Here is a 24,846-nt window from a genome sequence, read left to right as displayed (position 1 = left end):
GTTGACATTTACAATATATGAGTAATGGTTATACAATTTAAAGGGTTTGTTTTTTTAAGGAGTAAAACCTAATTTAGGAATATGTTTTAGTATACAGTCCATTTCTTACTATTATTTTTCCTTCTGGTCAGTTATTTAATTGTAGATCTTTGATTTTCTATCTGCAGAATAATGATTTATCTCAGTTGAGGAGGAAAGTATTTTAATGACTAGCACCAAATTAGTATAACTGGTTAACTAGGATATCAGTTTTAAGTGTTAATGTAAGAGGACAACAGGTTTTAACATGAAACTTAAAGGACAACACTAATTTTTATTTTTAAATTTGTTTTGCATTTTAAACTTTTGAGTTTTAGTTTTCTTTATTATAATATAGGGGGATGTACGTAGGGAAAAAGCAAGTCAAACCGTTTAGTGCATGGGAAGTAAACACAAACTTTTGCAGGTGTGCACTTGAAATAATTGATTACCTGTTTTTGAAACAGTCCCTGCTATAATGCTTGAGTTACCAGTGTCATCTTCCCTTGTCATGATGCTAATGGACATTTTCTTCTGTAGGTCTTGATACTGTGATATTTGCTTTCTTGGTGTTTTGATTTGGCAGTTCTTCCTTTCTTCTCTGCTGCCTTGTTTTACCTTTTTGCCAGTTCTCCTACTGTCCTGCTGAATAGCCAAACAAACCTGAGGTACTGTTTTTTGTAAAGGAAGAAAACTCACGCTAAACCTGCCTTCCTAGCAAACACAGTCTGTTCTTTTGAAAACAGCTGCTACAAGGAATTTGACAAAAACATTGATTGGGGGTGGGGGAAATATCTGTTTCTCATTTTGAAAGTCAATGTATTTTTTCACTATAATTGTACAAAAGCTATGATGTAACTTATTTATCTTTAAATCTGAAGACAGTCTAAAAAGTGAAAATAAGAATTTACAGAGAATTGCATAGGATAAGGGTAAGCAAACATTTGTAAAAGGCCAAATAATTAATGTTTTTGGTCTCTGGCCCAGCTGCTCAGTCCTGCCTTTGCCGTGTGTAGCAGACATGGACAGTACATAAACAGATGGGCTTGGCTCTGTTCCAGTAAAACTTGATTGATGAAAAGAGTTGGTGTGGCTATCTTGGATAGTAGTTTTGCTGACTGCTGGTATATAATACAGACATTATTGGTAGAACTATTTAAAGGTAGTTATTTTTTAGCTACAAACCTTAATTTCTCTTCTGTTTTAATGAGATATGTCTTAATGTCAAGTCAGTACTCTTTGTAGTTTTTTATTTTCACTATTTTATTTGAGTTTATTGAATTGTGTTAATGGTGTAGGGGAGGGAAGAGAGTTCCTGATGAAGGAAGGACTTGTGTGAAATGGTATACAACTTTCTGTATAGTTTTACTTTGTAGGTTCAAAAAGAGTCATCCTTTATATTATTAATCTCATAACCGTTAGCTTGCCCTCTCTTATATATATACTGCACTGGCTTTTCTTTCAAGCTGTGTTAAAACTGTCATTTTGTTATTTAAGATTGATTGATAGATTGGTTGAGCAAAAATTAATTGAGCACCTACTAAGAACTAGCTACTATAGATAGAAATAGAGAACTGGATTCCTGTTCTCAAGGACCTCTCAGTTTCCTAGAATTCAAATTTCTCGAATACCTCACAAACTAAACAAGTCTTTGGTAATATATTTCCATTACTTCTTACTAATTATATTTTGTTTCATCTGATCCTGGAAACATTTAATATAACTTAACACTCTTAGAAGCATTTATTGATTATAAACATCTGCTTTTATACAAAATTTATCTTTCACTCATCCCAGATTAGGCTATTAATGGTTCTTTGAAGGTGTTAATAAAGGCTACTTTAAGAAGCAGAGTTAAACATTCAAATTTGTATTTCTAAATTACATCAAACCAACAAATATATTGTTCACTGGTTCTCCCTGCTTTCTTTGTGGGAAGTCCTCTGTCCCGTTTATACCCCAGCACAGCCCGTGTCGGTGTGTTTCTGTCTCCGGACTCACTGCCTCCAAGAATCTTTCCTTGTGTTTTTCAGGAAATTCATAGCTTTTGCATCTGGCTATCAATAGGATTGGAATGAGAACACTAATTTTTAAGAAAATATTCCATTGATTTGAGAGACAGGAGAAGGGGGAGCGAGAGGAGGAAAAGAGAGAGAGAGAGAGAGAGAAGCATTAACTCATTGTTCTACTTAGTTGTTCCATACAGTTTTGCACTCATTGATTGCTTTTCGTATGTGCCCTGACTAGGGATTGAACCTGAAACCTCGGAGTGCAGGAATGACACTATCCACTGAGGACCAGGCCAGCGCAATATTATCTTGTCCATTGTGTATTTGTCCATGTCACCCACTAGACTACAAGTCCATCTATAGCAGATCCTAGTTTTTTTATCTTTGTATACACTGACACCTTCACTGGGCCTAGCTCATAGTTGGCACATAATAAATCTTAAATGAATTATTATAAGGAAATATATTTTAAAAACCTTAAATAATTGAGCCATTTACACTAGTTTTTGTCAGTTTTGCTTAACATCAACTATGTGAAGGTAAAATTGTTATTGGTACAACTTCAGAAGTCTTTTACTGAGGTTAAAACTTCATTTAGTTAATTCACAGTACTTGAATGATGTATCTTAGAGAGTGTTCTCTGCGTTTATCTCAGGATACAGTACATCTTTCACTAGTTATTCTATAGGTTATTTTCTCCTTGAAATACTTATGTGAATATTTATTTTCTAGGCCCATGGTCTCCAGTCAGGAACTATGAGGATATTATAAACTAATTATAAAGAAAACAAAGTTCTTTTTGAGAAAAATTTATGGCTTACCTCTGGTGCTCTTGTTGTCTACAATGTCTTAGGGGATAATTCTCACCATGCAGAATCATAATTTTCAAAATTGTTTGTGTAGTGGCATTTGGAAGTCTGACAATTAAGAATATGAGAATTTTGGCACTTAGGAGCTTGATCTTGCATTGACTGTTATCCAGGTCTAGGAAAAAAAATCAGTATTTAAAGGATTTATATTTTTGACAATTTGAAGCAACTGTTATTCATATACCTATAAGTTTGGATGGGCTAATAATTTTACATTAGTCAAATAAAATGACCTGGCCATTCTTTTTTTTCTGCTAAGAATATTAAAATTTTGTATTCTTAATTAATTTTAATATTAAAATTTAATGATAAGGTGAAAATACTATAGTAATCAAGGAACTTCAGGATGTTGGTATGTTTCTACATACTGAATGGCTTTTTAATTTGTTTTTTTCTGTATGTTTTAAATGGAACTTTTTAAAAATCATTAGATAATAGATCAGGGGTCGGGAACCTTTTTGACTGAGAGAGCCATGAATACCACATATTTTAAAATGTAATTCCATGAGAGCCATACAACGACCCATGTACATTACATATTATCCAATAAAAATTTGGTGTTATCCTGGAGGACAGCTGTGAATGGCTCTAGCCACTCACAACCATGAACATGAGTGGTAGGAAATGAATGGATTGTAATACATGAGAATGTTTTATATTTTTAACATTATTATTTTTATTAAAGATTTGTCTGCGAGCCAGATGCAGCCATCAAAAGAGCCACATCTGGCTCGCGAGCCATAGGTTCCCGACCCCTATAATAGATGAAGCCTCACAAGTTTTATTCATTTATTCTGCACCTCCACAAAACAATACATTGTTACTATAATTTAAAAAATTTAGTTTGCATGATTTCAGAAAAACTGCAAAAATAACTCAAAGAATCCTATCTACCCTTGACCCATATTTTTCAAATGTCAACATCTTATCATATTTGCTTTATTATTATTTTTTCCTGGATTCTTTGAGAATAAATTTTAGACATGATATTCTTTTTTCTCTTTCTTAACTATTTCACTATGTATTTCCTCCAAACAGAAACATGAATTAGTACATAACCACACAGTTCAATTACCAAAATTAAGAAATCAACATAGAGACAATACTGTTATCTAAAAACTTTATTCACATTTTGCCAATTATTCGACTATTGATCTTTAAAACAAAACGTGTGTCTTTTAATAAGAACAGCCTAGCCTGACCACGCAGCGGTCCAGTGGATAAAGCGTTGGCCTGGGACCTAGAGGACCCAGGTTCAAAACCCCGAGGTTCCTGGCTTGAGCTTGGACCCATCCAGCTTGAGCATGAGCTCACCAGCTTGAGTGCAGGGTCACCGGCTTGAGCGTGGGATCATAGACATGATCCCATGGTTGCTGGCTTGAAGCCCAAGGTCGCTGGCTTGAGCAAAGGATCACTGGCTCAGCTGGAGGCCCCCGGTCAAGGCATGTATGAGAAAGCAATCACTGAACAACTAAGATGCCACAATTAATATGATTTGATGCTTCTAATCTCTTTCCCTTCTTCCTGTCTGTCTCTCGCATGTGCCCAAAGAAATAAATAAGAACAACTTAATTGGGAAAAATTACATAATTCCTACAGATATAGAAGACATTTGTTTTGCGTAACAGCACTGGCTTCAGGACCTGTTCTGGAGAAGGAAAGGATCTCACAGGTCATCTAGGCTAATCCCTCTTTATGAATTAGGAGTAAGTGTGGAATCTGCGTCCCTAAAAGGCTTGGAGTTAGAATCTGAGAACTTGCAATTCAGTCTTTTCCCAGATGTAACAGAATTTTATTATGTGTGCATACTAGATATTTCACAGCTATAAGAATGGAAGGGCAACACCAGAATTTGAAATGCTGTCACTGTGTTGGTATGTTATCAGATAACTTATTAAATATTTTTATCTATTTAAAAACTTAAAAAAATAATTGTCATGTGTTTTTAAAAAACGTTTCTGAAAATACTGTGAACATTACTATTAGATTAAGCCTAATCTTCACATTTCATGAGATGTATGGTGACTATTTAACACGTATGGGACATTACATAGATGTTAATGTCACCTTCCATGTTTTTCTTTTTTTATTTGTTTGTTTTTAATTTATTTGCATCACTAATTTAGATGAACACCTTCCATTTTTTTGCACAGTCCCGGTAGGCCTCTTGTTTAGTATCTTTTATTTTGTATATATAAACGCACATAATGTTTTAAGGGAGCACCTTTTAATTTTCCCTTCACACTCACCTTACAAATTTACCTAAATATCCATCCTTAGTTCTGTTTCCTGTTTCTTAGAGATGTCTCTTTATCTGTCCATCTGTGTTCTTGAGCTCATATTCTTTCTGCTTTCTCAGTTATTTTGTCAGCCTCCTGTATGTCTCCATTTCCTTCATTTCTTATAACCCTCTTTCCCTAAGTCTAAAAATATGCTCAACTTTTAAAAAGAAATTTTATTGATTGATTTTACAGAAAAGGAGAGAGTGAGAGAAAAATATCAATTTGTTCCATTTATTTATGCATTCATTGGTTGATTCTTATATGTGCCCTGAGCAGGGGTTGAACCCACAACCTTGGGGTATTGGGACAATGCTCCAGCCAACTCAGCCACCTGGCCAGGGCAAAATATGCTGCTTTACCATTTTTTTGTACAAGAAAAATGTCTTCAGTCTTTGTTATTCTATATGACTTATGTTTTCCTTCATTAATATTTGTAGCCTCACATCTAAGCTCTACACACATTACTCTTAAGTTGATGACCTCCAAATCTGTCTCTGGTGGCTAACCACAGACGTTACCACCACCTTCCGCAGAGATACCTAACTCAGTCTATGCAAACTGGAAATCACTAGCTTTCTCATTACACTGTTCTTGCATTTTTTACTTTTAGTTGGTGCTACCAGCGTCTAATTAGTTGCTCTAGCCAGAAATCTGGGTATCTTCCCAGATTCCTTCTTTTCCCCAGTATGCAGTAAGTGAACGATTCCTGTTGGTTTTGTGATCGTTTGGATGTGTTTACGTACGTCTTCTGTAGCCTTAAACCACTGCCTTCTTTCAGAAAAAGTCATCACTGTCTCTCACCTGGTCTTTTGTGTTTTCTGCTGCTTGTCTCACCTCCAGTCAGATTCCTATACTGTTTCCAGAATGGTCTTTCAAAAATAACATTTAAAAATGCAAGTCTTTTCATTCCTACATTATTTCCTATAGCTGATAGGATCAATTCCAGAGGTATTTAGTATGGAACACAGTGATTTCTGCAACGTTTTTATTGTCCATCGTTTCCTTCTCTTAGCCATAATAAACTCGTTGTTTGTGAATGTGAATTCCTCCTGTATCACTCTTGCCTTTGCATATTCTGTTTCCTCTAGTTGTACATTTTCTCCCCCTTGGCCTCATAACCATTTATTGGTTCTTTTTATTTTATTTATTTATTTATTTTTACTAAGTGAGAGGCAGGGAGGCAGAGATAGACTCCTGCATGCACCCCAACTGGGATCCACCTGGCAAACTTCCTACCAGGCAAGACTCTATCTATCTGGGTCATTGCTTCATTGCTTAGCAACCGAGCTATTTTAGTGACTGAGGTAAAGCCCTAGAGCCATCCTCAGTTCCCGGAGCCAACTTTTTTCAAACCATCTGAGCCATGGCTGCGGGAGGAGAAGAGAGAGAATGAGAAAGATGGGTGAAGGGGAGAAATAGGTGGTCGATTCTCCTGTGTGCCCTGACCGGGAATCAAACCCGGGACTTCCACATGCCAGGCCAACACTCTGCTTCTGAGTCAGTCTGCCAGGGACTCTTGATTCTTCTAAGCATTTTAATTTCAACTCTCATCTTGACCTCCTGTGTACATTGTACATACTTCTATATTTAGCATTCTGTCTGACAATTTTTTGCTTATAAGCTTTTTTTCCTATTTGCCTCCAACTGTGGTCTGATGAGCAATATCTACATCTCACTCACATATAAATACTCAATTCTCATTTTATTTCCTGGTTCCTAGTAGGTGCTCAATACATATTTGTTAAATTTAATTGAGTAATAGAATGTGGGGACAAACATTAATGTATTAATGTAGTGCTTTAGTTCACGTAATGGATGGGGACAATCTGTGGTCTTCAGGAACTTGTGCCATCTGTCCTTATCGATTAAGTCAGACTCCATGTTGGGAGAACCTTTGGGAGTAGAGCTGGAAAGTGAAAAGAGCTGGAAGAAATAAAAATAACTTCAAACACTTGAGTGGGTCTTATATGTCTGGTGAGAGAGTAAATAAGATGTTTTGTGATACTGTGTAGAGATTTTCTTTTTTATATAAGCAAATAGGTTTTAATTCTCAGCTTTTCACCATGTCTTCGGAGCAGAGTGGCAGTACCATAATCCTAAAAATTAGATAACTTTAAAAATGTGTTTACCTTAAAATGCATTGTAGTAATTTATCTTCCTACTAGTTTTTTAGCTTTTTAAAAAATTAATGATATTATCACGGTATTGTAGAATCCCAGGATTCTTATGTTATCTTCTCCAACTAATATCTAATGCTTTAATATCTAGACTTAGGCTCAACAGATATTTACATCTCTGAACACAGAACAACTGATGGAAAAAGAAGCATTAACAATAATTTACATAAATATAATTTATATGGATAATTTGTAATTTTTAATAATTAGCTTTTCTATTTTATGTAGTATCTGTCATTGATTTTTTTTCCAGTAATTATTTTTATACTTTCATTTTTCCTCCCAAATGAAACAATAAAAGGATCAGAGATCAAGAAGTCCCAGAGGATGTACAAAGCAGGCCAGAAGATGTTCCTTCAGATCCCAGTATTAGTAATTCCAGTGTGACACTGGAAAACGTGGTGGAAGATCGTGCTGAAACAACTAGGAACTCTCCAGGTGAAATAAATGTTCCAATGGACAGTTCTTTACTTTGTACTTTGTCCTCAGACTCTCATCAGGAAGCAGCTAGTAATGAGAATGATAAAAAACCTGGTAACTACAAATCTACAATACGGCCAGAAGTTGGCACCAGTTCACAGAATTCAGCTCTCTTAGATCAGGAACTGTACAACTCCTTCCATTTCTGGAGGACTCCTCTTCCTGAAATAGACCTAGATATAGAGCTTGAGCAGGGCTCCGGGAATGAACTCAGCCCAGAGAGACCAGAAGAAACACCAGAGGTCACCATACCAGGTTCTTCAAACATCACTATGGCCACCAGAAAGGAACTTGAAGAAATGATAGAAAATCTAGAGCCACATATTGATGATCCAGATGTTCGAGGTATGGAAGATTTAATCAAGCTTTTTATTCTAAAGTTGGTATAAAATGTTTTCTAATCTTTTTCCAGAAAAATTACCTTTTAAAAATGTGACCATTGCCATCATGTCTTGTCTTAATAAATATGATATGATTCTTCAGGAAATTTCATTTAGATAAGCTCATCACTGTGTTCCTAACTGTTATATGTACAGAATTGTTCAGTCACAAATCTCTGAAATTTTCACAATCGTTCAGTGTTTTTACATTTACAGTTTTAAATCTTGTCCTGCCTTAACTATTTTGCTCTGGATTCATTAGTTTTTTTTTATATAAAGTAGCAGTGGACGCAGAGTTTTTAAAGGAACAACTATGGTGTAGTAACAGCAGACAAAGATACCTATTTTCCTGTGGATTCTGATGTGTTTTAAGACTGTGGATTTCTGTAGGAGTTGGTTAATTACTTTCTCAGCTTTGACTTTTTCCCATTGGGTTACACATGTATCACCTAGTTGCCCCTTGGGCGTGAACCTGTGCTGTACCTGTGTGGGAAGTGAGCTGTCCTGAAGCAGGGCCTGTTCTGCTTGCTGGGACTCGGGAAGTGATTCATGTCCAGGGGCCAGCACCTAATGCAGATGTGATCTTTCTGCTCCTTTGAACACTAAGGCCTTCCTAATGACTCTCACTCAGTGACATCTGAGATGCTATTTGAAACAAAAACAGTTTTGAAAAATCCTGTAATTAGAAGTCTTCAGACCTTATGTCTCTGTGGAGTTTTTTGGTCTTATTCTAAAAAGTAAAATTTATAAACTGTTGGTTTGCCCAGTGTAAGTAAATAATTATTTTTAAAACAGATAAAGCAATAACCGTCAGTATCCTTTTAAAACATACAAAACCTTGTGTTCAAACTTTGAAAATTGTATTAATGAGTTAAGTTAGCAGTTATCTATATTTGGCTTTAATTTATCTTGATTTTTAAAAGATTTCCTATTACAATTTCACATTTTGGAAAAAATGATTTGATTAAAGGCAGATTCCTATTCTTGATTGTTGGAAGTTAGTTCAGCTGGCATATGGTCAGTTTCATTTTTTTTTCTTTAGGTTTATTGGGACTTAATTTATATCAGTAAAATTTAACCTTTTGGGTGGAAAGTTCTGTGAGATTTAACAAACATACAGTTGTGTGTAACCACCACCACAGTCAAGATACAGAACGGTTCCATCATCCCGGAACACTCCCTTGCCTCCTTCCGAGTCAGCCCTTCCTTCCATGCCAGCCTCTGCAACCCGAGCTGTTTCTTGTCCCCACATATAGAAGCAGGTGATAACAAACCGTTTTGAGTCTGACTTCTACCACTTAGCATAATGTATTTGAGATTTAGTCTTGTTTCACGTATCACTAGTTTATTCCTTTTTTATTATATTCTGAAACATGAGAAAAAGCAGAGTTAATTCTTTTTTTTTAAGTGAAAGAAAGAGAAACAGACAGAGAGATGAGAAGCATCAACTCATAGTTGCATCACCTTAATTGTTCATTGATTGCTTCTCATAAGTGCCTTGACCAGGGATCTCCAGCCGAGCCAGTGCCCCCTTGCTCAAGCTGGTGAGTTCGTGCTCAGGCCAGTAATCATGGTTATCATGTCTGTGATCCCATGCTTAAGCCGGCGAGTCCGCGCTCAAGCTGGTGACTTTGGGGTTTCAAACCTGGGTCTTCAGTGTCCCAGGTCAACATTCTATCCACTATGCTATCACCTAGTCAGGCCCTTCTAGTTTTCTGACACATAGTAGACACTTAACAAATACTGAAATATTGAATGACTAATTTTTTTAACAAATAAGCTAAAAGTGATATGTACAGTTTGCTTTTTAAAAAGACCTACATGTACATAAAAGTTACAGTATATCACTTTGCATTTCAGAAATGGCTAACACTTATGTTTGACTTAAAAACATATTGTAAAAGGGTGGTGTCGAGGGGAACATGGGGATGGGGGGAGTTATATTTGGTGGGACACTTGAATCTTTGTAAACACAATAAATTAAGATCAATAAAAAAATTAAAAAAAATATTGTAAGTTTACAGGCTGCAAGTGAGAGATTTCAATGCAAATAACTGTGGAGTGATTTAATCAGGTCTCTTCTAATTGACTCTTCAACCAGCTGTGCTTTCAATTTGTCATGTTCTGTCTGTCCATAAGGATGCTGACTTTCATACATATCCATTGATTCTTTTATTCGTTTAACATCATTTATTGAGCACCTACTATGGGCCTGAAATTCTCCTAGGTGCTAAATATCTAGCAGCCAGAAACCAGACTGCAGTCCCAGCGTCGGAGAGCACAGAGGGTGAGGCTGGGCAGCAGCTGCCTTTGTGTCAGACGTTCTGCATGAAGCACAGATGGGCAGTTCTGGAGGTTTTCTGCTGAGGCTGCAGAATTCTTAAGCATTTGATTTTATTATCTGAGGGCATATTTAGTCTATGTTAATTTAACAGTTGATTTAAAATTTGCCTTAATTTTCTATAGCGTTAGAAGGTGTTTTGAATTTTTAAAGGGTGTGTGTACCTTAGTTTTGGATGCTTTTCTAATCTGCCATGGTGGGCAGTCGTTTTCTTCAAATTATCAGAAAATGTATACTTTTTAAAAATGCAGGCCTTTAAGCCAAAATTGGAAACTAAGTTCTAACAAGGGACTAAACTAGTTATGTTGCATGTATAAATTTTTTCTTGAGCCTGACCTGTGGTGGTGCAGTGGATAGAGAGTCAGCCTGGACTGCTGAGGTTACTGGTTCAAAACCCTGGGCTTGCCTGGTCCAGGCACCTATGAGAAGCAGTCAGTGAACAACTAAAGTGAAGACACTATGATCTCGCGCTCTCTCCCTGCCTCTCCCTCTAAAATCAATAAGTGAAATTAAAAAAATAATAATTTTTTCTCTAGAGTGGAGCAGAAAGGTCTGAGGAGGCACTGCCCGGAGGAGCTTCCCTAGAGCACACCCTCGACCCGGCTTCCGCTCTCTGAGCCTCTGCCCCATTCCTTTCCCCTTGGTGCTGTCCGGTGGGGGTGGGGCATGTCGTGGAGGAATAAAGGAAGACTTAGCTGTTTCTTTTCATTTTAAGGCAACCTTTGCTTCACAATTTAACTCTTACCTTCCTTGAAGCATTGATTTTTTTTTTTCTTCGTGAGTTTTTGGCCAAATACTTGTTTTCACAGACTATAATGAGATAACTTCAGAAAAAGAAAATCATTTCTGAGTTACACAGAAATGGATCCTACATGAAAGGCCAAAAGGTGAAGTTGTAAAGTAAGAAGAAGGTGTAAGAATCTCTTTTCCAAAAGACTTGCCTAGGGAATTTGGATACTTTCAAATCCTTGGCATTCGGGATTGCCAGGCTGATCCAAGACTGAATTTGAGCATCACTCCAGTAGAATTATTGATCCCAGCTTGATTTATCACAGCTGTGATCATAGACCACAAAAGGAAAAATGGCCCAAGCTTACAAAATACATACTTCTTTTCTATTTAGGCCCAATGCATGAATTGGGTCCTTTGGGCAGTTGTGATCAGAAAAACCGTGTTGTACACCAGTTGAAATCAATGAATGGTTAGGAATTTGTGACTAACCGCCGCTATAATTTGTAGAAGAGTTAGAGATTATAGGGCTAGCTCAGCTGTTCCACCTTCTTTAGGGAAGGAGTAAACGTGTCCAGGTGGTCCCTAATCCTGAGTCCTCACTACAAACTGTTTCTTCACAAATCTGTGGTTAATGAGCTCTGGGTCCTGGGATTTCAATCTAGATTGTAAGAAACTGAAATCTTGGTAAAGACCCGTATGTTCTGCCTTAAATTTGTCGTAATGGTATATCCTACTGAAATTTCGGCATTAGCCAAACTTTAGATTCCACTTCATTCTTTGCTGGAGAACTAACCTTCCTTCCTACCTCCCCCCCTTCATCCTTTCCTTCATCTTTCCCTCCTTCCCTCTCTTCCTCCCTCCCCGAGGTTAGAAGCAGGGAGGCAGAGAGACTCCCACATGCGCTGGACCGGGATGCACCAATATCCTGCCCATCTGGGGCATCGCTCCCCTGCAGCGGGAGCCATTCTAGCACCTGAGGTGGAGGCCATGGAGCCATCCTCAGCGCCTGGGCCAACTTTGCTCCAATGGAGCCTTGGCTGCAGGAGGGAAAGAGAGAGGAGAAAGAAGAGGGGAAGGGTAGAGAAGCAGATGGGCGCTTCTCCTATGTGCCCTGGGTGGGAATCAAACCCCCGACACTCTACCACTGAACCAACCGGCCAGGGCCAGCTCTGCTGGAGAATTTAAACCTCATATTTTCTGAGGAATCAGCATTAGTCTTTGTCTTCATGATCTTTATATCAATTTTTTTTTGAAGAAAATAAAGTGTAAATCATTTAAATTTTCATGAATGTACAACCCTAAAGATGATGCTTAACATAGACAAAGAGGTATGTGTATAGCCCATTTAGAGATAAATGATATTTAATACTATTTTGCTTTCATTTGGAAAATTAAGATTTCAAAAAGGGGAGCTAAAGTGATTAAAAGGATTAATACACATTGCAGCCGAAATTCTAAGAAGAATGAGTATGTTCTTTGTTAGTAACTTTCTATGATTAAACACCTTCAATTTACTTAATTTAGCAAATAAAGACCTAATCGACTGTAACCTCATCCTGTATGTTTCCCGAGTCTCTGTCACCAGCCAGCTACTGTACTTAGATGGGAACTTCATAAATGCATAAGTGTGTCAGTACAGTAAGTAGGTTATCTTAGAGAAGTGGATACTCTGATTGCTTCAGGGGTACACTTTCTAATCTTTGCACTAAATATATTTGAAGTTAAAAAATTTTTAATTTTTATATTTTGAGTATCCAGATGGATTGTTACTTGAAGTAATGCTAAGCAGTACATTTTTGTTAAATGTCTCATTTAAGAATGCTTTATCTCAGTTTTGAATCACTTTTATACAGAAAGTGTAACTCAAGACATAGTGCTACTTGCAAGATTTAAGAACTTGATAAGTTCATCAGTTTGTTTTGCTGCAAGCAAGACAGTGCTCATTTGGGATCCCTGGGTTTGGGACAAGTCACTGATTTCATTTTCAAAAAGAATTAGAGAAAAATAAAAAACTGGAATAAGATAAGATGTTAAAATGTAACTGCAACAAAAATCTTTGTAATTACGATTGTTTTATGTTGGCAGGGTTTGTAAAGTGACTGCTCTTCAGCTAAAATAGCTTAGTAAGTAAGTCTTATAAGTTCAATTCATGCACTACCAAAACATAGTTAACTCACACTGAAATTGACTCCTTTTAATAAACTGGAGGTACCTCCAACTCTAGATAGCATTTCTCTTTTTCATACTAACGCAGAATAATGTACTGTAGTGGATAAACATTTTTAATCTCATGAAAGCATATTAGTTTTTTACTTTTTCTCTTGAAGGACTAATGATTTACCATAGTTAGTGGAGTTTTTTTCAGCTTTTTGGTGGCAGTGTCAAAAAATATACATTTCATTGATAATATATTATGCAAATGGGAAAACACCTGCAAGCACATTATCCTTTGGCCGCTTACTCTCCTCTCCTGCTCTGCCCACAGCCCAAGTAGATGTGCTGGCTGCCGCGCTGCGCGCTTCCAGTCTGGACGCGCACGAAGAGGCCAGCGATGCAGAAGAGAGAAGTGGCGTGCAGGATGAGCTGGGTGTCGGCGAGCTACCAAATTGTAAAATAAATCAGGATGCCTCCGTGCCTTTAATCAGCGATGCTGTTGAGGTAACAAACTCAGTTAAATGTTTACCAAATGAGAGCAGTTTGACTCAGTATTTCATTGGGGAACATTGTAGCTCATCACTTCCTTGGTAGTACATTCTGTTTGTTGCTGATTTCTCAGCTCTCCCTTTTGCATAAATTAAAAGTAATCCCCACCACATCCTATCTTTGTGACATTGGTGTTATGTTTAGTGTTTGGTAAAGGAAATCCCAATCCGTCTACATGACCATTTTAGTAGCCTCAATGTTAATGTAGCTCACTGCAGTGAAATAGTCTTACTGGAAACAAAGCCCTTTGTCAAGAATAATTAACTCTTTCCTTTTCTTTTTGGAGAGGTGCTTTGTTTCTGATCGGACCATTTCACTGCAGCAAGCAACACAGTATTCTGAGCGGAAGATCGGGACTTGAGGCCAAGTTGCGGAGGGCCAGTGGCATTATCTGGACTCTGGAGTGTGAGGGTGGGTACTGCTCTAGCATCCTCTTTGCTGTGTACTTGGAGCTGTTCTGTATGATCCTTCCTGAATTTCCTCCCACGTCCCACCATGCTGGCATCATTTGCTATCAGTCTTTCTAGTCTTTCTGATCCCTGGTTTTTTATAAATGGGGAGAGCAGTACACCACTGAATGCCAGAATCAGATGGTCACAGAGCAGAGTTTCTGGAATGAAAAGCTTGGGAAAGAGTGCCTACATACATACATTTGGGTAGCAGGAGGGTTTTTAGACCTTAAGTGTATTTCTGTTTTGTTTTTTGATTAATGACATAAAGTGTATTAGAAGTTTTGCGTGTTGGGGGTTCAAAATGAAACCTTGACTACTTATTCTCATTGGAAATTTGAATAATATAGTATCTCTGCATTTTGGAAGGTGTTTGGCTTTATTTTGGGGGTTTTTAATTTAAAAAATATATTTGTGAAATTAGGAAACGTCAAGGCTAGAAACAGTGGAAGGATAACTACAAATGTAATCCCAAGGCCCTAAAACAGCTGACAGGAGACAACTCTATGTGTTGTTTTTTAAAAAGCTAATTTTAAATATGTGAGCCATTTCAAAATTACTCTTAAATTTTTTATTACTTTTATTCTGAAATTCTTTTTCATACATATAGCATTCTATTCAGTAAGTTTGGTTTAAGGTAGGGGAAGTTTTTATGAGGCCTTATATGTATTTACAAACTTTTAAAAGCATGAGGTACTGCCCTGGCCGGTTGGCTCAGTGGTAGAGCATCGGCCTGGCGTGTAGGAGTCCCCGATGTAGGAGTCCTGGGTTTGATTCCCGGCCAGGGCACACGGGAGAAGCGCCCATCTGCTTCTCCACCCCTCCCCCTCTCCTTCCTCTCTGTCTCTCTCTTCCCCTCCTGCAGCCAAGGCTCCATTGGAGCAAAGTTGGCCTGGGCGCTGAGAATGGCTCCATGGCCTCTGCCTCAGGCACTAGAATGGCCCTGGTTGCAATAGAGCAACGCCCCAGATGGGCAGAGCATCGCCCCCTGGTGGGCATGCCGGTTGAATCCCAGTCAGGCGCATGCGGGAGTCTGTCTGACTGCCTCCCCATTTCCAACTTCAGAAAAATACAAAAAATAAAAATAATAATAATAAAAAATAAAAGCATGAGGAACTTATATGTATTTTATGTCTTTGGCAATCTCGAAAGGTAAGTAGCTTAGTAAGATTGTTTAAATGAAGGAAAGTTATAAATGGTTCAGTTATTTAAGGAAAGTATTTTTTCCTAACAGAATATGGACTCCACCCTTCATTATATTCATAATGATTCAGACTTGAGCACCAATAGTAGCTTTAGTCCTGATGAGGAAAGGAGATCTAAAGTGCAGGTAAGTGACATAAAATGCTTCATTTGGTGTGGTGGCTGTTAATTTCTCTCTTAAAGCCTTTCTCACTGAATTTGGTCCTTTTTATAATGAGTGTTTTAAAATTTAAGACTAGTATATCATGCTTTCAATAAGAATATTCAAATAACAGAGCAAAATATAAGCAAAAGTCTTCCTATTCTCACACCTGTTACCCTATTCTTCATTCAGAGTAATCACAAATCAGTTTTTTTTTTCTTTGTAAATTTATTGTGGATATATAAAATTTATTGTCAGTATATATTGTGTGTACCCCTTTTTGTTTTTCAAGTACAAATAGAATCATACCATTGTATCAAGGTATTTTATCATGCCTGAGGTGCCAAGAGTTCTAAGATATAGTTCAATTTTAGAGACAAAAACTTGAAAAAAAAGGCTCAATAAGGTGCCATTGGTGATTAGTTGCACTACAATTTTAGAGATTTTAAATGTGGAAAATATGCTCACAGAATCATCAGAACATGATAGTTTGTGCCTTGCCTTTCTTTTATCTCTTTTTAAAAATTGTGTCTTGGAGATCTTCCCATATGAGCACATAAGTACCCTTCCCCCACAGTACACAGCATCCGTCCAGCCTGATGTCCCGTTGCGTTAGGAGGAGCTGCTGTGACCTGTATGGTTCTCTCCCTTCAGCTTTGGCTCTGTTGTCGTTACAGGCTGTGGGACGTTCATCATGATTATGCATGTAATTTGCTTCAGGGACTTTATATCTTACTATAAATGGGTTTCCTAGGTCACGTGGTGTATATTATTTATTTTTTGGTTCTGTTAGTTAAAAATGGACTCAGTCTTTTTAAAATGGTCATAGTCTTTTAAATATGTTTTCACCACTTATATTGGAAACATTTTCAAGTCGGTATGTACAGATTATCTCATTCTTTTAACAAATTTATTTTCATTTTAACTTATTTTTAAAATGTAGATAGTAGGTTCACGTAGTGCTCACAGTTCAGAAGGTACGAAGGCAGCAGGGTCTCCCTTGCCCGGTTTCCCCTGTGCCACCTGCTGCCCAGAGCAGTGGGTCACCTTTCCTGGTGTGTCCTCCACAGCTGGGTCACCTTTCCTGGTGTGTCCCTCCACAGCTGGGTCACCTTTCCTGGTGTGTCCTCCACAGCTGGGTCACCTTTCCTGGTGTGTCCTCCACAGCTGGGCCACACACGTAACCAGGGGAGTGTCTACAGCCTTCTTCTCATGTTTATACAAATGTTAGGTGTACATACACTGTAGATTTTTATAAATAATTGCTCAATTTCCATCTGAAGGCAGATAGTGATACTTAAAGCGTACAAAAGTACCTGTGACCACACTCACTAGGGACACCCACCTTTATCATCTAAGCTGGCACTGAAAGGTGCTGGTCATGTTGTTAATGCGGCTTTTAAATTTAGAAATCAGTACTGATTGTCCTTCAAGCTGTTTTCTGTTTTAAGATATTTACTGTTTTTCTCTGAAAGTTGCTTTTATTTATATATGCATTCCCCTCAGCATATTTTTTTAAATCTATTCAGTTATTAGATAACTGAAAATTTCAGATTGGTTTTTCTCTACTATTTCAGGTGCTGTGTTAGATTCATATACATGAAAATAAGTTTATCTAATTTATATCTAAACTGCTGAAAAGACTATCTCACTGTCCTGTCTGTCTCTTCATTAGGATGTTGTGCCTCAGGCTCTGTTAGATCAGTATTTATCTATGACTGACCCCTCTCGCGCACAGACGGTTGACACTGAGATTGCTAAGCACTGTGCATATAGCCTTCCTGGCGTGGCCCTGACACTTGGCAGGCAGAACTGGCACTGCCTAAGAGAGACGTATGAGGCCCTGGCATCAGACATGCAGGTGAGTACATTAGCCAAGGAGGTAACAGAACTTGCAGTGAGAAGGGCAGGGTTTTGCCTTTCAAAACCTACTAGGCCTGACCAGGCGGTGGCGCAGTGGATAGAGCGTCAGACTGGGATGCAGAGGGCCCAGGTTCGAGACCCTGAGTTCGCCAGCTTGAGCGCCGGCTCATCTGGTTTGAGCAAAAGCCCACCAGCTTGAACCCAAGGTCGCTGGCTCCAGCAAGGGGTTACTCGGTCTGCTGAAGTCCTGTGGTCAAGGCACGTATGAGAAAGTAATCAATGAACAACTAAGGTGTTGCAACGCACAATGAAAAACTAATGATTGATGCTTCTTCTTTTTTTTTTTTTTTTGTATTTTTCTGAAGCTGGAAATGGGGAGAGATAGACAGACTCCCGCATGCGCCCGACCGGGATCCACCCGGCACACCCACCAGGGGGCGATGCTCTGCCCCTCCGGGGCGTCGCTCTGCTGCTACCAGAGCCACTCCAGCGCCTGGGGCAGAGGCCAAGGAGCCATCCCCAGCGCCCAGGCCATCTTTGCTCCAATGGAGCCTCGGCTGCGGGAGGGGAAGAGAGAGACAGAGAGGAAGGAGGGGAGGGTGTGGAGAAGCAAATGGGTGCTTCTCCTATGTGCCCTGGCCGGGAATCGAACCTGGGTCCTCCGCACGCCAGGCCGACGCTCTACCGCTGAGCCAACCGGCCAGGGCCTAATGATTGATGCTTCTCATCTCTCTCTGTTCCTGTCTATCTGTCCCTGTCTATCCCTCTCTCTGACTCACTCTCTGTCTCTGAAATAAATAAATAAATAAATAAATAAATAAATAAATAAATAAATAAAATTTTAAAAAAAAACCTACTAGAATTTCTGTTCATTTTCTAGCAAGTACTTGGTATTATAGGAAATTTTGTGCAGAAGGGCTAGAAAGTAATGCCAAAGAGCTTTCTTTTTACATGGTCCAAGTTTCATAATTTGGTGACGTTTTTATCTGAAGTATTAGAAATGATCACATTTGACATATCTAAGTTCTTGATTTACAAATGTGCTGTCTAAAATTTTTGTGTAGATTAGGTCTTAAGAATGTAGGATTAGGCCCTGGCCTGTGGCTCCGTGGGTAGAGCATCAGCCCAACATCTGGACATCCCTAATTTGATTCCTGGTCAGGGAACACATGAGAAGCAACCATCTGCTTCTCTTCCCCCTGCCTCTCACCCTTCTCTTCCTCTTCCCTTCCTGCAGCCAGTGGTTCGATTGGTTTGAGCATTGGCCCAGGCTCTGAGGATAGCTTCATTGGTGTAAGCATATCAGCCTCAGGTGCTAAAAAATAGCTCAGTTGATTTGAGCATTGGCCCTTGATGGGGGTTGCTGGGTGAAGTCTGTCATACTATCTCTCTTCCTCTCACTTAAGAAAATAAAAAAGAATATAGGATTTACCCTGGCTTGTGGTGGCATAGTGGATAAAGTGTCTACCTGGAATGCTAAGGTTACCAGTTCAAAACTCTGGACTTGCCCAGTCAAGGTACATCTGTCAAGCAATTAATGAACAACTAAAGTGAATCAACCATGAGTTGATACTTTTCGCTCCACCCCCTCTCTAAAATCAATAAATAAAATCTAAAATATATATATATGATTTAGTTTTCTCCTTAGAAAGTGTTACAAATGCTTTTACTATTTGAAAACCTTGCTAGAGCCGTAGTATTATTGGCACGGCTGAGTTGAGCATGGAGTGCTGTGAGCGTTGCTGTACGGGTGGCAGAAGGTCAGTACTGTGTGTGCATGTGTGCTCTTCCCGTGCTGCCTGCCACCACACCCTTTGACAGCACAGAACATGAAATGGTCATCCTTGTTTGTATGGAGCCACATTTTTTGTGGCTCTTTCTTAGGCTTTGTTGATTTAACTCCTGCCATTAGATCTGATTTCTTTATACCAAAAATTTGCCTGCCTTCCACAAACCCTATTTCTTCAGTGATACTAATCTCAGTTTTTAAGAAAGCAATCTGGCTTGAGCAAGCAGTGGCACAGTGGATATAATGTTGGCCTGAGACACTGATGACCCAGGTTCGAAACCCTGAAGATTGCCAGCTTGAGTGATTGCTGGCTTAAACAAGGGATCACTGACTTGGCTGTAGCCCCCTCATTCACAGCACACATGAGAAAGCAATCAGCAACAACTAAAGTGCCACAACAAAAAGTTGATGCTTCTCGTCTCTCTCTCCCTTCCTGCCTGTCTGTGTCTCTGTCTCTGTCTCTGTCTCTCTCTCTCTCTTTCTCTAAAAGAAAACAAAAACACACACACAAAAGAAAACAGTCTGGTTAAGCTAATTTCTACTGAGAAATGAGCCATTTTCTTTTAAAATGTCTTTAATTATTGCAGTTTTTAAGGAATCTGTGCTATTGACTCAGCAAATTAAAAGCTGAATGTAACCTTAAGAGATTATAGTTGACAATCCTCCTCTGACCTGTGACTAGGAAACAAGGACCTGGCAAAGTGAGCTTGTCCCATGTTCACACATTTCTTCAGTGGTGGAAGTCAGCCTGTTTACGGACAGATTGGTGCTTAAGAGTATAGGATTTAGTTTCTACCCGAAAAGGCCTAGTTTCCATAGAGTGTTTTATCTTCATTTATTTTCTTCTTTTTCGAATGAGAGGAGGGGAGATAGACAGAGTTCAACATGCGCCCTGACTGGGATCCACTGGCAGCTCCCATCTGGGGCCAATGCTCCGCCCATCTAGGGCCATGCTTTGCAACCAAGCTATTTTTAGTGCCTGAGGCAGAGGCTTTATGAATCTGTCCTCTGTGCCTAGGACTGAGATGCTCGAACCAATTGAGCCATGGCTGCAGATGGGGAAGAAAGAGAGAGGTACAGAGAAGGAAGGAAGGGGTAGAGAAGCAGATGGTTGCTTCTGTGTGCCCTGACTGGTAATCAAACCCAGAACATCCACATGCCAGGCCGACACTATACCACTAAGCCAACTGGCCAGGGACAGTGCTTTATCTTCTTTACTAGTGGTTTTCCATCTTTATCCCACAGAACTCTAAGAGTTCTTGTGGGGCAGGTCCCTCAGGGCTCCTGGTGACAGGAGGGCTCTGGAAGCATAGGGGCTTCATGCCTCCTCTCCCTTCATCAAAACATCTCTGCCTGGCCTGACCAGGTGGTGGCACAGTAGATAGAGTGTCGACCTGGGATGCTGAGGTCCCTGGTTCAAAACCGTGGTCACTGGCTTGAACCCCAAGGTCACTGGCTTGAACAAGGGGTCACTGGCTCAGCTGGAGCCCCCTGGTCAAGGCACATATGAGAAAGCAGTCAATGAACAACTAAGTTGCCGCAACTACCAGTTGATGCTTCTTATCTCTCTCCCTTCCTGTCTGTCTGTCTGTCTCTCTCTCTCTCTCACACACACACACACACACACACACACACACACACACAAACACACACCTCTGCCTTCATCTGTTTAGTATGTTGCACCTGGATATAAAATTTCATTTTAAGAACTGGTTCTATTATTTGAGGTAGGCTAAAACCTTTAACTAAATAGTTTATCAGCAGGTAAAGTTTGAAACTTAAGTAATAGTAAAAAATTTTAAATTGAGGCAACATGAAGAAAAATGTTTTTAACTTCAAGTTTCCTATAAAACTTTAAGAACTCCTTTATAGGAGTTCTTTTCAGGGCAGTCCACAAAATATTTTTTTGCCAATTCCTTAAAAATTGCTTTTTTGTTGTTGTTTTTAACCCAAAATAGGCTGTACAGGAATCAGAAGGGGAACAGTGATATAAAGATGATACCAGCCAAACTTTAGTCACCGGGGCTTCAGTAAAGGGGGGATCCAGCGTTCAGACAACTACAAAGTCCATGCCATTCATAATTTCCACTTTTTCTTCATTAATGAAAAGGAGATAATACATATTGTGCAGGGATTTTTAAGTATTTTTTGCCAATTTTTGATACATAATAGATACTTAAAATTTAGTATTCTATTCTAATTTAATTTTTAAGATTAATAACATTTAGATGTAAATTATCCATTATATACACGCTTATCTATGGGGACTACATTCTAAGACCCCCTATGGGTGGCTGTGATAGTACCAAAACCTAAAAATACTATTTTTCCTATGTGTACATACCTAGGATTGTTTGATTTATAAATGAAGCACAGTAAGAGATTAATAATAACATAATAAAATCAAACTGAAACAATATAGTATAATAAAAGTTACTTGAATATGATTTTTTCTCTCAGCCATCCAGCATGAATTTCTTTTTCCTTCACAGTTTCATGGATAGAATTACTGTTACCATAGATCTTAGTAACTACAGCATTTTTTTTTGTCCTTACTAAGTCTACAACTTTCATCTTTTTATCAAAGGAAGCACTTTACCATGTCCATATTGCCAGCATCACTCCTTTTGTGCTTTGCTATCATTATCAAGTAAAATTAGGGTTACTTGGTCCTGGCCGGTTGGCTCAGTGGATAGTGTCGGCTCAGTGTGCAGACATCCCGGGTTTGATCCCTGGTCAAGGCATACATGAGAAACCACCATCTGCTTCTCTTCCCCTCCCTTTCCCCCTTCTCTCTCTCTCTTCCCCTCTCACAGCCAGTGGCTTAGTTGGTCTGAGAGTCAGCCTCAGGTGCTGAGGATAGCTTGGTTGGTTCAAGCAGTGGTCCCAGATGGGGTGACAGGGTGGATCCTGGTCAGGGCACATGGGGGAGTCCATTTAATTCCCTTCCTGTCACTTAAAAAACAATTAAGTTCCTTGAACACAAGCACAGCGATACTACAATAGTCAATATGATAACTGAGATGGCTGCTTGTGACTAATGGGCTGGGAGCACGTGGCATCATGGAGCTGCTGGACAGCGGGAGGGGTGATTCGTGTCCCTTGTGGGTGGGGCAGGATGGCACATGATTTCATCGTGCAACTTAGAATGGTATGCAGTTTAAAACTTAGGCATCGTTTATTTCTGGAATTTTCCATTTGATATTTTCAGACCATAGCTGACCAGAGGAACTGAGACCTCAGAAAGTAAAACTGCAAATCAGAGGGAACTATCATAAAAACGAGACTAAGAGACAAGAGTGTGGTGGTTATGGGGGGGGGGGAGGGAAGGAGGAAGAGGGGAAGGGGGAGGGGAAGGGCACAAAGAAAACTAGATAGAAGGTGACAGAGGACAGTCTGACTTTGGGTGATGGGTATGCAACATAATGGAATGACGATAACCTGGACATGTTTTCTTTGAATATGTACCCTGATTTATTGATGTCACCCCATTGAAATTAATAAAAATTGGCCCTGGCCGGTTGGCTCAGCGGTAGAGCATCGGCCTGGCATGCAGGGGACCCGGGTTCGATTCCCAGCCAGGGCACATAGGAGAAGCGCCCATTTGCTTCTCCACCCCCCACCCCCTCCTTCCTCTCTGTCTCTCTCTTCCCCTCCCGCAGCCAAGGCTCCATTGGAGCAAAGATGGCCTGGGCACTGGGGATGGCTCCTTGGCCTCTGCCCCAAGCGCTAGAGTGGCTCTGGTCGCGGCAGAGCGACGCCCTGGAGGGGCAGAGCATCGCCCCCTGGTGGGCAGAGCGTTGCCCCTGGTGGGCGTGCCGGGTGGATCCCGGTCGGGCGCATGCGGGAGTCTGTCTGACTGTCTCTCCCCATTTCCAGCTTCAGAAAGAAAAAAAAAAAGTAAAAAAAAAAAAATTAATAAAAATTTATTTATAAAAAAAAAAGAGGGAACTACTGTATTGTCTAAAAGTTAAAGTACTAAGTACTTTTGTGTTTTGCTTACTAATGCACGTATTTTCATTCCTGCAGTGGAAGGTCCGAAGAACTTTAGCCTTCTCCATCCATGAGCTTGCGGTGATACTCGGAGATCAGTTGACAGCTGCAGATCTGGTTCCAATTTTTAATGGATTTTTAAAAGACCTTGATGAAGTCAGGATAGGTGTCCTTAAACATTTGCATGATTTTCTGAAGGTAACTTTTAAATTCTTTTATATAAAAACAATAAAATTCTACTGTTGATCTAAAATTTCAATTTTCTGCTACTACCAAGATAGGTTTCTGTATGTTCTGTATAAGGAAGTGTATCTGTAAGTTGATAGTGAGCTGTGGCTTAAACAAAACATAGTCCCATTCTTACCAATTTTGCTGGTGTCATTTAATTTTTTTTTTTAATTTTTCTTAAGTGAGAAGCGGGGAGGCAGAGAGAGATTCTCTCATGCGCACTGACTGGGATCCATCTAGCAAGCCCCCTATGGGGCGATGCTCTGCCTATCTTGGGTTTTTGCTCTATTGCTCAGCATCCTAGCTATTTCAGCACCTGAGGCAAGGTCGAGGAGCCATCCTCAGGGCCTGGGGCCAACTTGCTCCATCTTAGCGGGAGGGGAAGAGAGAGAAGAGGGAGAGGGGGAGGGGTGGAGAAGCAGATGATCGCCTCTCCTGTGTACCCTGACTGGGAATCGAACCCAGGACATCCATACACCAGGCTGACGCTCTACCACTGAGCCAACAGGCCGAGGCTGTCATTTTAGTTTTTAATTTGAAATATAATTACACTAAATTTCATTTTGAAATGATGTTAGGCCCTGGCCGGTTGGCTCGGTGGTAGAGCATCGGTCTGGTGTGCAGGAGTCCCGGGTTCGATTCCCGGCCAGAACACACAGGAGAAGTGCCCATCTGCTTCTCCACCCCTCCCCCTCTCCTTCCTCTCTGTCTCTTTCTTCCCCTCCTGCAGCCAAGGCTCCAATGGAGCAAAAGTTGGCCCGGGCGCTGAGGATGGCTCTGTGGCCTCTGCCTCAGGTGCTAGGATGGCTCTGATTGTGGCAGAGCGAAGCCCCAGAGGGACAGAGTATCGCCCCCTGGTGGGCGTGCCGGGTGGATCCCGGTCAGGCGCATGCGGGAGTCTGTCTGACTGCCTCCCCGTTTCGAACTTCAGAAAAATACAAAAAAAAAAAAATGATATTAGAACATGTTTATAAATGTACTTTTTAAAAATTAGTGAATTAAGTATATGTAATAGGTTTTCATTAACATTAAGTTTAGAGGCTTTATGTGGTGGTTCAGAAATCTGAGAATTTACTCTTAGCCCTCAGTCTTTGATCTGGGGTCTTTGGTGTCTGAGGTGAACAGCCCTGGGTTACAAATTGCTTAATCCAGGAATACTATTGTTTCTTAGACTTTAGCCTTGAAATT

The 24,846-nt window shown here is 39.7% G+C and overlaps 2 protein-coding genes across 11 annotated transcripts in view; one reads left to right on the top strand and one right to left on the bottom strand.

Moving 5' to 3' along the window:
* The window catches only part of RALBP1 (ralA binding protein 1), a 167,495-nt gene that overhangs the window by 50,427 nt on the left and 92,222 nt on the right, over positions 1-24,846 (bottom strand). The window contains exon 12 of one of the 6 annotated variants that reach the window (XM_066246965.1): positions 2,876-2,944. The exons of the other annotated variants lie outside the window; for them this stretch is intronic. Coding sequence (XP_066103062.1) covers positions 2,891-2,944 — 54 coding nt within the window. The 3' untranslated portion in view covers positions 2,876-2,890. Of the gene's footprint in view, positions 1-2,875; positions 2,945-24,846 lie in introns of those variants that run through there. 6 annotated transcript variants of the gene reach the window in all.
* PPP4R1 (protein phosphatase 4 regulatory subunit 1) overlaps positions 1-24,846 on the top strand; it is an 81,003-nt gene that overhangs the window by 46,457 nt on the left and 9,700 nt on the right. For all 5 annotated transcript variants that reach the window (XM_066246960.1, XM_066246962.1, XM_066246958.1 and 2 more), the window contains 5 exons: positions 7,657-8,180; positions 13,774-13,946; positions 15,675-15,770; positions 17,461-17,646; positions 23,467-23,628. In XM_066246960.1, coding sequence (XP_066103057.1) covers positions 7,657-8,180; positions 13,774-13,946; positions 15,675-15,770; positions 17,461-17,646; positions 23,467-23,628 — 1,141 coding nt within the window. The remainder of the gene's footprint in view (positions 1-7,656; positions 8,181-13,773; positions 13,947-15,674; positions 15,771-17,460; positions 17,647-23,466; positions 23,629-24,846) is intronic.

Source organism: Saccopteryx bilineata, chromosome 11, assembly GCF_036850765.1.
Source record: "Saccopteryx bilineata isolate mSacBil1 chromosome 11, mSacBil1_pri_phased_curated, whole genome shotgun sequence".
Lineage (NCBI taxonomy): Eukaryota > Metazoa > Chordata > Mammalia > Chiroptera > Emballonuridae > Saccopteryx > Saccopteryx bilineata.
Note: the sequence above shows the minus strand (reverse complement) of the source record. Positions and strands in the feature narration are given on the sequence as shown.